This window comes from Artibeus jamaicensis, unplaced genomic scaffold (assembly GCF_021234435.1).
Source record: "Artibeus jamaicensis isolate MK-2021 breed Jamaican fruit bat unplaced genomic scaffold, CSHL_Jam_final contig_233, whole genome shotgun sequence".
Classification (NCBI taxonomy): Eukaryota; Metazoa; Chordata; class Mammalia; order Chiroptera; family Phyllostomidae; genus Artibeus; species Artibeus jamaicensis.
This window is the reverse complement of record NW_026521486.1, coordinates 21,455,304-21,469,504: the sequence shown is the minus strand read 5'-3', so window position 1 is coordinate 21,469,504 and position 14,201 is coordinate 21,455,304. Positions and strand designations below refer to the sequence as shown.

General features: G+C 49.7%; 1 protein-coding gene across 9 annotated transcripts; it reads left to right on the top strand.

Moving 5' to 3' along the window:
* Positions 1-424: 424 nt before the first annotated feature.
* Positions 425-13,961, top strand: LPAR5 (lysophosphatidic acid receptor 5). 9 transcript variants are annotated; one of them, XM_037160575.2, is made up of 4 exons: positions 3,025-3,143; positions 4,927-5,017; positions 7,654-10,134; positions 13,230-13,961. In XM_037160575.2, the coding sequence occupies exon 3, from the start codon at positions 7,854-7,856 to the stop codon at positions 8,967-8,969; it is 1,116 nt and encodes a 371-aa protein (XP_037016470.2). In that variant the 5' UTR covers positions 3,025-3,143; positions 4,927-5,017; positions 7,654-7,853; the 3' UTR covers positions 8,970-10,134; positions 13,230-13,961. The 9 variants fall into 9 exon arrangements, with proteins under 9 accessions (XP_037016476.2, XP_037016472.2, XP_037016477.2 ...); XM_037160576.2 differs by lacking the exon at positions 3,025-3,143 and adding an exon at positions 7,389-7,533 and having other exon boundaries at positions 3,158-5,017; XM_037160579.2 differs by lacking the exon at positions 3,025-3,143 and adding an exon at positions 5,710-5,779 and having other exon boundaries at positions 3,158-5,017.
* Positions 13,962-14,201: the final 240 nt, after the last annotated feature.

Genomic DNA, 14,201 nt, shown 5'->3' with positions numbered 1-14,201 from the left:
TAACAACACTATTTTTTTTTAACTTACCACTCAAAAACTTGAACTTGCTTTTGTGTGTTGAGCAAGGACCACAAGCCCACCCTTGTTGACACAGAAGATGAAGGGCTTGGTCCAGGAGTACAGAACAGCAGGGCTGCCATCTGAGCTCTCTGTGAGCCCAGTGCCCCAACCCCCAGCTCGCAGCCTAGGGAAGAGAGAGGAGCCAGGAGGTAAGTGCTGTGATGGAGAGGCTGCGCAGGCTTTGCAGGGAGAGTGGGCACAGCAGCAGCCCTGGTGTGCAGCAGGGCACTAGGCAGGGTGAGGTGTAAAGCTAGGAGTGGCAAGACCAAAATCACCTGAGGGACCTAAAAGAGAGACACCCAGGGGGAACTGGTGAGGAAATGGTGAGGCTGGTGGGTTAGTCATCACTTTAGTGGGTGGGTGTGCCTGTTAAGGTTCCCAGAAACTGTGGGGAGTGTGTGAGCAATGGGCGGGAGGAATCATTAGTGGGGCCAGAGTTGGGGCTGGATTAAGTGCCATTATCTGCTGGGGTTTCTTCTCTGGCCAGTCTGTGAAGACCGCTGAGGGTAACTGCTTCCTCCTTTCCCCTTGCGCTTGTGGGGCTGGGTGAGTGCAAGGAGCTGGAATCTGCTGAGATCTGCCCAGGCGGGTGTGTCTGCACCCGTCCCAGGAGCAGGTCCTTCCAGCCCAGCCCAGAACAGGCAGCAGAAGCCAGCTTGGGGCTGCGGCAGAGCTCAACGGGGACACAGGTATGGGGGCACAAGGGGCAGTACCCCTCTTTTAGAAATGAGGGACCTAGGTGGGGATGGAGGTGAGGGTGGGCCATGGGTCCTGGAAAATCTTTGTGAATAGTGTAAAAGCTACAAGGGGCTGCCTCAGGTAGAAGGACTTTACCAGACAGCGGTCACACCTGGGAATGCCCCTCTTAAGCTTGAAGCACTACACTGGGGCGCCTCTGGAGGCTGTGTGCTCCCCTTCACTCTTTAGGCCCCACTGTCATGCTGAGCCCTGGGCTTCCCAAGGCCACCGTGGAGGATCCTCTGGAGATGATTTTCAGCCTTTCCTTACTCTCAATTAATGCTTAACACCCCCCCCCCCCATAGCCACTCGCCTCCCAGGGCCAGGCCCTCTGCTAGACGACAGTGAACGTATCTGATGAAACACCATGAATGGGCTCACTGGTACAAATGTGTTCTTATGGTGGTTCTCCTAGTATGTTCATCTATATAAGAGGATTTGACTTAGACAAGGTGATTTCTAATGTCCCTGTAGCTCTGGTAGAATGTGGCTCCTGGGTGATAAGAGGCAGATGACATTTCAGATATTGAGCACAGGGGGGTTATTTGAGGATGGGCAAGGCCTTGTGTACCTTTGCATCACACCAATGAGGATGGCTCCCTATCACCTATGTTGGTTGGGGGCTTCCCTGAAAGAAGGGGACCTCCTACCTGATTGTACGTCGAGTGGAAATTGTAGCTCTAAGGGGAGACGGAGGCAGGGATTGAGGGGGAAACAGAAACTTGGACCTCCAACCCTCACTTCTTGGCCACTCAGAGACACTGGAGTCCAATTCTGTCTGTCTGTGTCTGATGCCGTCAGCTCTCCCCACCTTGCTGCCCCCAGCACATGCTGCAAAATGGAAGCCTTGTGTGCCCAGGCCCACAGGGAAGGAGACAGCGGAAGGGTGAGGGCAGAAGCCAGCAGTACACACGCAGTGCTGCCAGGGTTCAGGGTGAGACTAGCAAGGTCTAAAGGCTACAGGAGACTCTCCCAGGCAGGCCTCAGCCAGGCCCCTCAGCAAGGTAAGAGGTGTGCAGACCTCTCAGAGCACAGGGCCAGGACAGCTGTGTCTGAGTGAGTTCTCTCGATGGGAGTTTTATTTCCTGTTTTGCCAGCTCTTACACGCAAGGCGAAGGGAAATGTTCAGGTGGGGAGGTGCCATCCCCACACTGGGGAAACTAATTATTGAGCTGCAGGCCACCTTTGCTTTCTTCCTTTTCCCAGAAAAAAATAAATAGGAGAGATGAGATCAGAATACCTAGGGCGGGAAAAGACATGGCTGGGGATGATGTGGGAAAGGCAGCGGGAGACAAGCTCAGGTGGAGGGTGGGGATTGGAGTCGGAATTTTGGCTGGAGCAAGCGTAGCAGGCCTGTATGACCTGGGATGACCTCCGGAGGCTTGCGCCAGAGAGATACCTCACTTTGGAAAGAACATGGCCCCTGGAGCAGGACGAGGCCATGTATGCTCACCCGGGTTACCTCGTGCTGTCTCCAAACCACCACAGACCGCTCAGCCCCAGCACGAGCTGATGAGCAGGGTTCATCTATATCCCCAAAACAGCTGTGGGACAGAGCTTTTCACAAAGCCTTCACACTGCGTTAAGCTTCTGCCAGAGGCTCAGCACAGTTCGAATCTGTTTGGGGGGGAGTCTGAATATACAGATACCAGGAGGTCTTTGTGAGTAGGCCGCCTGTGCACCCAGGGTGCACCTTCCTGGCGAGCGCAGCCACAGAGGAAGTGGGCTCAGAGTGCAGCCTAGTGGGGACTCCAGAATCTAAAACGAGGTGGTTAACTGAACAACAATAAAGTAATCATAAAATAAAATAATAAAATAAAATGAAGTTGCAATTATTCTAGAGCCAATCTACTGGGGCAAGAAGGATGGGGATATCTGAGATTCCTTTTTTTCAAACTTCTGAAAGATGTGAATTACTAAAAAGGAAGTGAGAGAGCAAGGCATTTGATGACTGTGTGGAGGGGGAAAGGGAGGAGTTTGAGGGGAGGGTGGTTGAAGGAAAAGATGGACAAAAAGCGGGTATTTCTGTCCCCTTCCTGCTCCCATTGTCCCCAATCACCCATTTCTTTGTCTTCAGCTCCCATCTGTACTGTTGGTCAGACGCCAGAAGTGTGGGCACTGCTGGCAGGTTGTGTGGAGCAGAGAGGGACTGATCATGAGCTAGCTTCCTGCCCACTTTTACTCTCTCATTCTCACTTCCTGCCTGTGGTAGAAGATTGTCCTGTCCCTGCAGCTTGTGTCAGCAAAGAACAGTGCCCAGCCCAGCTCGGAGGGCAGTGGGAGAGGTCTGAGAGGCTGTAAGGACGCAGGGAACTAGGCCCGGGGGTTGAAGGACAGGGATGCAGGTAGGAGGAAAGTGGCTGCATGCACTCTGGTGTGAGCGGCGTGGTGGGCAGAGGATGTGGAATGGCACAGCCCCTGGTGCCTCTGTGTGCTTGGTGCTTTCTTTACCCTTATGGCTGCGTCTGCCCTTCCTCCTGGGGCCGGTAGTCCATGCCTCCATGCATACTTGCGTGTTACAGGGTGTGCAGCAACATTGATTGACAGGTTACTAGGCATCTGGTGTGCACATCTCATACGGTACCTACCTCTACCTCTGTGTGTCCCTGCATGGTCACGTGTGGAGTTGGTATGCTTATGTTACCACTCCTGTGTGTGTTGAGGTGACTAAGCCTATGCAGGCCTCCATGCATGTCCCCCCTCCTCCCTGGTGACATGAAACCCCAGCATCCATTCTTTTCTGGGGTGGCTGCTGTTTCTTTACTTCTTGCATTTCCTCCACAACCTGACCTCTCCCTCAAGGCAGGGTTGGGGAGAGGCCAGGCTGCCCCTTCCCAACACCTAGAACCCTCCTTCCATTTCCTGTTTCCTCCTTTTTGGCAGCCTTTTCCATCTTGCCATCTGGCCTGGCACTCTGCCTATTCAGCTCCACTGAAGGGAGCCTCAGGGAACAGCGGATGGGGTGGGGACTGGGCAGGGGCCTGGCAGCTCTCAGCGCTCAGCTTGGGCTGCTCTGTGTAAGGCTGTCAGAAACGGATGACTTTTTGACAAATAGGCCCCACTATAAAGAAACCCAAGGACTTTTCTTTTGGAATGAGAGCATTACCATCTCCTTTATGAAAAGATTCTTTAAAAAAAAGATTCTTAACTTTACCTTCAAGTAACAACTCATGTAATACATTTTGGTCTATTTAACATTGTAACTTTGTCAACTGAAAGACTTGAAATTCTTGGAAAATAATTGTTCATTCACTCATTCAATGTCTAGTATGTGCCCCCTAGTTGTAACGTGTATTGATTTTCCAAGTAATGGTTAAGAAAGATAAAGTGTTACTGTAAGTATAGTGTGAACTGTTAATGAAATTTTAATGCAGGCTGTTTCCAAATAGGCCTTTTTAAGGTACATGATCTTTTACTAAGTGAGTTATACATAGTCAGAAATGTGATAAGAAGTGGTTAGTTGTTGTTTTCCGATATCACTTGCCCTGGGGAGGAGGTGATGGACTTAGGGTGAGAAGCCCTGTGGAGGAGCACAGGGGGCAGGAAAGGAGGCCCCCTGCCGACAGACACACGTCGTGGGGAGCAGAACCCCCGCCCCTCATGCAACCCTCAGATGACTGCAGCTGCACAGGACTGCAACCCAGCAGAGTCATCCCAGATTCCTATCACTCAGAAACTGTGGGGATGCTTATTGTTTTAAGCCGCTAAATTTTGAGGTATTTTTATGCAGCAATATGTAACTAATACATATTTTAATCTTTGAGGCATAAAATAAATAGGTCAAGAATTACCTGTTCTACAAAATATTGAAAAGCACCCTGTCCTGATATGCCAAGGTTGTGGGTTCGATCTCCAGTCAGGGCACGTATAAGAAGCAACCAGTGAATGCATTAAAATTTAAAAAAAAAAAGAAAAGAAGAAGTGGTCAGCTGTAAAAAAGAAACAAAATGTGGTTAGCCGACTGCACTGATATGAAATGTAGCAGAATCACAGACTGAATAAACAGGGGGGGAGGGGCAGATACCCTGCCCCACAGCCAGTGAATACCACAGAGCCTGCTAAGCAGAGAGACTGAAGTGTGCGTGAGCTTGGGAAAGAAAGCAGTGACAAATGTGGTCCCTGCCCCAGGATCCTACCATCTAGTCGGGGAAATGGAACAAACAGACATAAAACAACCTGAGGAGTGTGAAGCAGCAAGCTAAGTGCTTACGTAGTTAAGGTGAGTGGAACTTGTGAGGAGGGGCATAGTTGTGTGCGTGAAAGAGAGATGAGCCTGTGTTACCAGTGTTTGAAGTGGGAGGCAGAAGTGAATTATTAAAAAGCATATGTTTCCATTAGACCAATGAGGAAGTAAAATGATTTCCCTATTAGCACAGGTTTCATACAGGTACCTATAAAAACCAGGGCCTCTGTGCAGTGTCCGTCCTTGTCTCCAGCCATCCACTCTTACTGGAAGAAGCACCAGACAGCTTGGACATTGGAGCCAGGAGGTCCTGGGTTTGAATCCTCACTCCACTCCTCACTGACTGAGCTCTTAAGTAGTTTCCTTTCCTGTAAAAATGAGCATAAACACTGACCTCAAAGGGCTGTTGGGAGGATTAAAGATTATGCATATAAAATACCCTGGGATATGGCGAGCGATCAGTAAATAACAGGTATGTCATTCAACATTTATTGCCACTGACGTAGATGCTGGTGATACAAAGATGAATAAGTCACAGTCCACAGCCTCTCCCACAGTCTAGTGGGAGGGGCAGATGAAGAACAGCTAATTACAATACAGGTGGGAAGAGCTATGGCGAACCTGCGCACCAAGTGGGAGCGCCAGTGAGGGGACCATGTCTGCCTTGTAGGGAGGGAGGGAGTCAGGAAAAGCTTCACATAGTCCTAAGAGATGACTGACTTTGCCAGCTGGAGAATGAGAAGTTCATTCCAAATTGAGGAAACAGCAGGTGCAAAGGCAGAGTCCCGAGAACATAAGGTATGAGCACAATTATTATTTTGATGTAATTGGAGCAAAGGAGCATGGGAAGTGGGGCATGTGTCAGGAAAAGAGCCTGGTTTTATTCACTCTTCAGCATGTTTAAACCCCATTTAGTGTCACTTTCACTGCTGACTTTGGTATTTTGCAGAGGAAGTGTTTATTCCCTTTAACTGTTCTGCCTCTTACAAGTCTCAAATTGCTGATAGTTGTGGCTGTAGGGAGGACTGATGAACAAAAACTCACAAGAAAACTTGTTGCAGCCAGGTTCACAATTTGGTTCCACGTAAGAATTCAAGCAGTTTCTTTTGAATGGAAGAAGTCCAGTGTCCTAGGATAATTGCTCAGGGTCTCCAGACAACTTTGCTCCCTGAGGTGGTGTGGGTGTCACAATAGCCAACAGGTAGAAAAACCCAAGCAACCAATGACAGAGGAAAGGGTAACTGAAATGTGACATACAAGTATATGTTATTCAGCCATAAAAAAATGACTGCCGTTTGATACATGCTACACCATGGGTGGACTTTGAAGCTTTATGCTAAGGGAACTAAGACAGATACGAAGGGACAGATACTACATGACTCCACCCATATGAGGCATCTGGAATGGGTACATTCATGAGACAGAAAGTAGAATAGAGGTTACCAATGGCTGGTGGGCGGGGTGGTGGTAGAATGCAGTAATTGTTTCACGGGTATAACGTTGTTGTTTGGGGTGGTGGAAAAGCTCTGGAAATAGTGGTGGCAGCTACATAACGTTAATGCACTTAGTGCCACAGTACATTTCAAGATGGTTACCATGGTAAATATTAAGTTAGGTGTATTTCACCATATACGCACAAAATAAATGGCACCTGTGTAGCTCCTATAGCCTTGTGGCATTAAGGAAGGTGGGATTCTGAGACCATGTCCTGTTGTCTGGCTCCTCTACCTCTTAGCCATACCCTCTGCCAGCTGTCATCTGAGGACTGCAGCTGCTGCAGTCTGCTCGCTCCAGAAGCCTCATCAGCACCCCTGGTACTTTCTCACCTCACGGCCTTGCTCTCTTGGCTTAGGGTCCCCTTGGAACCTTCACTCCCAAACCACCATCTCCCCTCTATCACAGAACTCCACCTGGGGGGGTTCTCTAGTAGCTCAACCCACAGGTTGTTTGCCCTGGTAGAACTCTGCTGCTTGTTTGATCAGCCTATGAGAGCCCTGTTATCATCCCCACTTTAAAGCTGTGGAAACTTAGAGGTCAGACAAGCAAGGTGAACTCAGGGCACTTTGAGCACAAACCCAGCTCACACAGGAGCAACAGTGGATGTGATGAGCGAGACTGGGGTGTTGTACTGTACTTGGAGCTTGAACTTCATTCTTAGGTAATGGGGAGTCAGCAGAGTTCCAGGGAGGTGCTGTATCGCTCTTGCCACCACCTGACGTAATATCTTCTTACTTGTACTTTATTACCTGTCACCCTCCAGGGGAATGAAAGTACGTGGGGGCAAGACCTTTGTTTTGTTCATTGCTGTGAGCATACCCGTGAAAGCCCAAACACTTTCCATATATCATGTCCTTTAACCTAAAAACCTCATGAAGGAACCCCCTTCTTCTTCCATGCCTCCCCCCAGGTAAGGAAAATGAAGTTCAGAGCGATTAAGACACTCTTCTGTGGACAAAATCTAGGCAAATCGGCAAAGCCAGGATTTAAACCCAAGCAGTCCAGCACTGTGCTCTGGGGCCTTGCTCCAGAAAGCCACTCTGGCCAAATGAAAGGTAGGGGAAAGACCTGAGACTGAGAAAAGACTCAATAGGCCAGGTTTGGCTAGATAAGCATCGGTGTCTTAGGCCTTGCCCTTGCATAATTTTTACTTTGGGCTTGCCTTCCTATTCCAGGTCTGCAGATGATGAAGCTCTGACCAAAGGCATCCATCTGCCCTGCAGCCGTAGCCCACATTCTCATGCCCTGCCTCAGCTCGCTTTGGGACTGTCTCTGTGCAGCCTCCAGGGCCCCTGTTCTGGAGATAAAAGTGATGCCAGGACCCTGATGTGCTCCATGATGCCCCAAGCCTAGCTCCTCGGCACACTTAGGCACGATGTTGGTCAACTCCTTCGCCAACACTTCTACCAACAACTCTGAGGTCCCGTGCCCTGACTACCGGAACACCCACCGCCTGCACATGGTGGTCTACAGCCTAGTTCTGGCCGCAGGGCTTCCGCTCAACGCGCTGGCCCTCTGGGTCTTCTTGCGCGCTCTGCGCGTACACTCAGTGGTGAGCGTGTACATGTGCAACCTGGCGGCCAGTGACCTGCTCTTCACCCTATCGTTGCCAGTGCGCCTCTCCTACTATGCGCTGCACCACTGGCCCTTCCCGGACCTCTTGTGCCAGACAGCAGGGGCCATCTTTCAGATGAACATGTACGGCAGCTGTATCTTCCTGACCCTCATCAACATTGACCGCTACGCTGCCGTCGTGCACCCGCTGCGGCTGCGCCACCTGCGGCGGCCCCGCGTGGCGCGGCTGCTGTGCCTGGGCGTGTGGGTGCTCATCCTGGTGTTCGCAGTGCCCACTGTGCTCGTGCACAAGCCGTCGCCCTGCAGCTCCCATGGCCTCCATGTGCGCCTGTGCTTTGAGAGCTTCAGCGAAGAGCTGTGGCAAGGGGGGCTGCTACCGCTCGTGCTGCTGGCCGAGGCGCTGGGCTTCCTGCTGCCGCTGGTGGCCGTGGTCTATTCATCCAGTAGGGTCTTCTGGACCTTGGCGAGGCCTGACGCCACGCAGAGCCTGCGGCGGCGGAAGACGGTGCACCTCCTGCTGGCCAACCTGGTTATCTTCCTGCTGTGCTTCGTGCCCTACAACACCACGCTGGCCGTCTATGGGCTGCTGCGGAGCAACCTGGTGGTGGGGAGCCAGGCGGCCCGTGATAACGTGCGCGGGGTGCTGATGGTGTTGGTGCTGCTGGCCGGCGCCAACTGCGTTCTGGACCCGCTAGTGTATTACTTTAGTGCCGAGGGTTTCCGCAACACCCTGCGCGGCCTGGGCTCTCCTTTCAGGCCCAGCACCTCGGCCACCAACGGGATTGGAGGGGCGCTTGCCCAAAGGCCCTCTGAGAATACCAACACCATGAGGCCTGCTTCCGCCAACCAAGGACTGCTCCGGCATTCCAGTCTCCGGGCGCCCTTCAGCCAGAGCCCTGAGGATTCTGTCCTCTGAACGCACAAAGGGCCCTAGTGCGGTTACATCCATCTCTATCCCCTCACGCTTCTCACACTCGGAAGACTTGCAGGGTGCGCCTACTTGCAGGGCGTATACATGATCAGACACCTGTGTTTCTGCATAGCAACTTCAGTTCATAAATGCAGAAGGAGCAAAGTGTGGGAACAAGGGGCACAAGGAAGGAAGAGTGCTGGTAGAAATGTCTTTAAATTGGCGGTGTTGGTGAGCGTGGGGAAGACCTCTTTTCCTGTCCTTAGGAAGTGATGCTGTGAGCCTGCCAATACAGAGAGAGGCAGAACACTGGATGAAGTGCCCTTGGCGGGACTTGAAACACTGCTGAGAGCTGGCTGACCGGGCAGAAAACCGGTGTCCTGGATTTAGACTGACCACAGCAGTCTTAAGGCCATAGATGCCGCCCACATTTCATCTCCACCTCTGCTTCCCCTGCCTGGCATTGAGGCCATAATATGAGAGTGCATTGGATACACAGAACTGGTTTCCTTTTTGTATAGAGGTTTGTAACAAGTTAGACCCGACCCCCAACATGAGGTGGTTGGGGGCAGGGCAAAACCGTGAGAAGGTTTTTTCCTCCAAAATCTTGGCCTCTCTTTCCCTTTCTAAGTGTTATCCTTAAACTTTAACTCCCTTCCAAGACCTCCTCCAATCTAGGTCCTAAGTCTCCCCCTCTCCCCCCACCCCTGCTTCGTCTACAATAAGGAAACAATTGTACTAACATGGCAGTTCTCAAGCTTTTTGGTCTCAGACCCTTTTACACTCTTAAAAACTGAGGATTCTAAAGAGCTTTTGCTTGTACTTTACCACATTAGAAATTAGATACTTACCGTATTAGAAATTAAAACGAAGCTTTTAAAACAAATTCGTAAGCACACATTTCATTAGTGGTGAGTGCAATGATATCATCATATTTCATGAAGCCTCTGGAAAACCCCACTGTATATTAGTGAGAGAACAAGAGTGGAAAGAACAAACGACTGGTATGGTCATACTGCTGTCCTCATCGGCTTCAGAACTCGTCAGACCCTGTACTCATCACATTTTGACGAGAAACAAAAATGCTTCAGCACTCAGCACTTGCTCGGCGGGACTCGTTGGTTTGGGCACCGTCACTGAGTTTCGGAAGGAGTTACTGACAAGTACCAAGGTACTGTTGCATTATGAAAATAGTTTTGACCTCGTGGATTCCTCAGAAAGTTGGTCCCCAGATCACACTTTGAGAATCATACCTGTACTAAATTAGAGTAATACAGTGTTAGAGCTCAGGAGTAGCTTGTTCCTAGGGCATTATGTATATCCATTGTCTTTTATGGGAGAGAGCAATGTTCACCAAATCAACTGCTAATTGTAGTCCTTAAGGCCTGGGGTTTGAGGGTGGGTGGGGGACAGTAGGAGCTGCACACAGAAAGGAACACTACTACCTTAGGCTTCCTGGAGCAGCAGCCCTAAGCTGGGGTGGAACTAATTACGCAAACACTCAAGAAGAGGGGTGGAGCTTCTCCTGGGAGGGAAAAGGGGCTGTGCCACAGCTGGAAAAGAAGAGTTCACAGGGCAGAGTGCCATAGGAGCACAGGAATAGCTGTTCCTAGCAAGCTAGAGGCAAGGGAAACGGAAAACTGATTTAATGAGCCACATACTGCTTTCTTTCCTCTTTTTTTTTTCCCCCTTAGGATTTTATTTATTTAGCCCTGGGTGGTGTGGCCCCGTGGGTTGAGTGCAGGCCTGTGAACCAAAGGGCTGCCCATCAGTTCCATTCCCAGTCAGGGCACATGCCTGGGTTTCGGGCCAAGTTCCCAATTAGGGGCAGGTGACAGGCAACCACGCAATGATGTTTCTCTCCCTCTCTATCTTCCTTCCCACCTCTTGAAAAATAAATTAATCTTTTAGAGAGGCGGGAAGGAAGGAAGAAAGAGAAGGTGAGAAACATTGATGTGAGAGAGAAATATCAATTGGTTGTCTCTTATACATGCCTCAAAAGGGGACCAAAACTGCAACCCAGGCAGGTGCCCTGACTGGGAATCAAACTGGTGACCTTTCGCTTTGGGGGATGATGCCCAACCAACTGAGTCACACCAGTCAAGGCCCTATTTATGTATGTATGTATGTATGTATGTATTTATTTATTTATTAAATAAGAGAAAGTTTATTTAGAAAGTAACAGAGGTAGAAGAAATGGGCTCAGGAAACAAGTCACAGGGGCAAAAGAAGGGGCCCTTGGAGCTTAGAAGAGAGGAAGGTAAATGTAATACTCCTGGAGTGGGAGGGGGAGAAGAGGGGGAGGGAAAGGGTGCAGGTGTGCTCCTAGGAGGTAGAGTGCCTGTTTTCTTCCGTCTTTACAGGAGTTGGGAGCTGGGAGGGGTTGCAGAGTTGGCACTGTGACATTTTGAGGCCCTGACATCAGTGAGGGAGTTGTTGCCATTAATGTATCTTGTACGCATTTCTGTGCCTGTCACTGTCAATGCTGTATGCTTGTGCATGTGCGCGTGCACACACACAGCAGTGCCAGGGTTCTCCTGTGTGTATCTCTGTTTCAGTTTGGAGTAAGCCTTTTGTGTGTCTTTATGTCACCTGTCCAGATGGTGATTTACAGGGATAAAATGACCCCTGGTGGCCAAAGCTGAGAACTGACCCAGATTCCTTAGAGACAGCCTTGAAGTCTGGGCCTTCCACCACCTGGCTGTAGGTTAGAGTCCTGGGCCTGGCCCTTACCTCCTGCTTCTCTAGAAGAGGCCTGACGCTTAGCACCTGCTCCATCGTGCTTCATCCTTAGAGTTTAGGACCCATGCCCTTCTAACCCCAGGAGCGCCAAACATCACTTAGTCCAAAGTCTCAGCACGTTGCCCTATCCAAACAGAACTGAACACAATTTTAAAAAATTACCTGACTATTTTTATATGCTGATACGTGAATGAATTCCAAAGTAATTAAACCTCATGTAGCAAGTATCTTCTACATACTATATAATTTACATATTCATTATAGTGTATTGTGTCTCCTCTGCCTCCCTAGGTAGAATGTGAGCTCCCTGGGGGCAGGGATTTTGGATTGGTTCTCTGATGTACCCCCGACATCTAGAATGGCACTTAGCACAAAAGAAGTGCTCAATAAATATTTGTTGAGTGATGAGTTGGGTCTTCCTGTGAAGTAGTTTACTATGTAGTGGGGACCAAAGAACAAATCAACAGTAATTACCATTTAAGACAGAGGATGCAAGAATGCAGGATAAGGTGTTGGCAGTTAATTTAGTGGGCAATGGGAAGCTCCTAAAGGTTTTTTAAAAATTTATTCATTGATTTTTAGAGAGAGAGGAAGGGAAAGAGAGAGAGAGAGAGAAACATTGACCTGTAGCTCTACCTACCCAGGCTCATTGGTTAATTCTCGTATGTGCCCCAACTGGGGATTGAACCCACAACCTTAGCATATTGAGACAATACTCTAACCAACTGAGCCACCTGGTCAGGGTCCCTGCAGTTTCTTGAGTTTGGTTTTGCTCACCCTGACATACTGTGTGGGATAAACCACAGGAAATCAGGTGGAGAGAGTCTAAGAAGAAAGGAAGACTGGTCAGGGAGCTATTAAAATAGCCCAGGCACAGCGTGATCATGGCTTGTGGAGGTGGATGGAGGTGGGTTGTCTCCAGTGGGAAATCTCCGATATTTAAGTTCAGGTGGACTGTTTCTGCACATTCAGTACACCCGCCCTTAGAATTTCCATCACAGGAAGAGAGAGGCAAAAATAGGTTAAGGACATGTGGCAGGCAGAGGAGGAATGACCAGAACCTGTCAAGTAACAGGCTGGGGAAGTTTAAGAAAACCTGTAGCTGGAGCTGTTATCGCAGGATTCCCCAATTACTGAGTGGGCTGTATGATGGAGAAAAGACATCGGGAATCCAAAGTCCATGTCCTTGAGTTACCCCAACTGAGGTTTAGAAAAATCCAAAGGAGGAAAATGACAAAATCTTAAATGGAAGGAGAAGAGCATTAGCAAGTTTTTAAAATTCACTCTAGCCATGGCTGGTGTGGCTCAGTGGATTGAGTGCTGGCCTGCAAACTGGAAGGCCACAGGTTCAATTCCTGGTCAGGGTGCACACATGGGTTGTGAGCTAGGTCCCCAGTTGGGGATGTGAGTGAGAGGCAACCGATCGATGTTTCTCTCATACATGTTTCTATCCCTTTCTCTCTCCCTCCCCTTCTCTCTGAAAATAAATGTAAAAGTCTTAAAAATAAAATACACTTTGTATAGGATCTCAAGGAGGAGCTGCTCTTCATGAAGAACCCTGAGGAGGAAGGGTCTACAAAACCAGATTGCCACCTCTAGGTTGATAGTGGAGTTGGATGTGCCCAAATCTCAGGACCTCAGCAAGATCGCTGCAGACATCTGGGCCCGGTATGATGACTGACTGGCTTGGGAGAACTGACAGGATCTAGACAAGTACTGGTCTCAGCAGATTGAGGAGAGCACCACAGTGGTCACCTCGCAGACATCTAAGATGGGAGCCGCTGAGATGACACAGAGCTGAGACATATGGTCCAGTCCTTCCAGATTGACCTGGACTTGGTGAGAAAGGCCAGTTTGGAGCACATCCTGAGGGAGGTGGAGCCGCACCACGCCGTGCAGATGGGACAGCTCACTGGGCTCCTGCTGCCCCTGGAGTCAGAGCTGGCCCAGACCTGGGCAGAAGGGCAGCGCCAAGCCCGAGTACCAGGCCTTGCTGAGCATCAAGGTCAAAATGAAGGCTGAGATCGCCACCTACTGTGGCTTGCTGGAAAAAGGGGGGGACTTCAATCTTGGTGATGCCCTGGACAACAGCCAGTGCATCCAAAAGACCACCACCTGAAGGATTGTGGATGGCAAAGTGATGTCCGAGGTCAACGACAGCCAAGTTCTGAGGTGTTAAGGCAGCAGAAGTGGGGCAACCCTTGAGCAGGAGGCCAACAAAAAGTTCAGAAATCAAAATAAAATATAATAAAAACACTTTCTGTATGCTTGGATCTTAATCTAGTGCTTAGAACACATTATCTTATTTATTAAAATAACTCCCTAAGTTAGGAATGATTATTACCCCATTTCATAGGTGAAACAGCCTGGAGAAGCTGAGGTCTTCAGGCTACACAGCCACTGAGCGGTGAGGTACTCCTTTGGCTCCTAGACATCTCCTGGATCTCCCCTTCCTGGCACTTCCCATCTTTGCGTTGCTGCCTCTGCGACATCCAC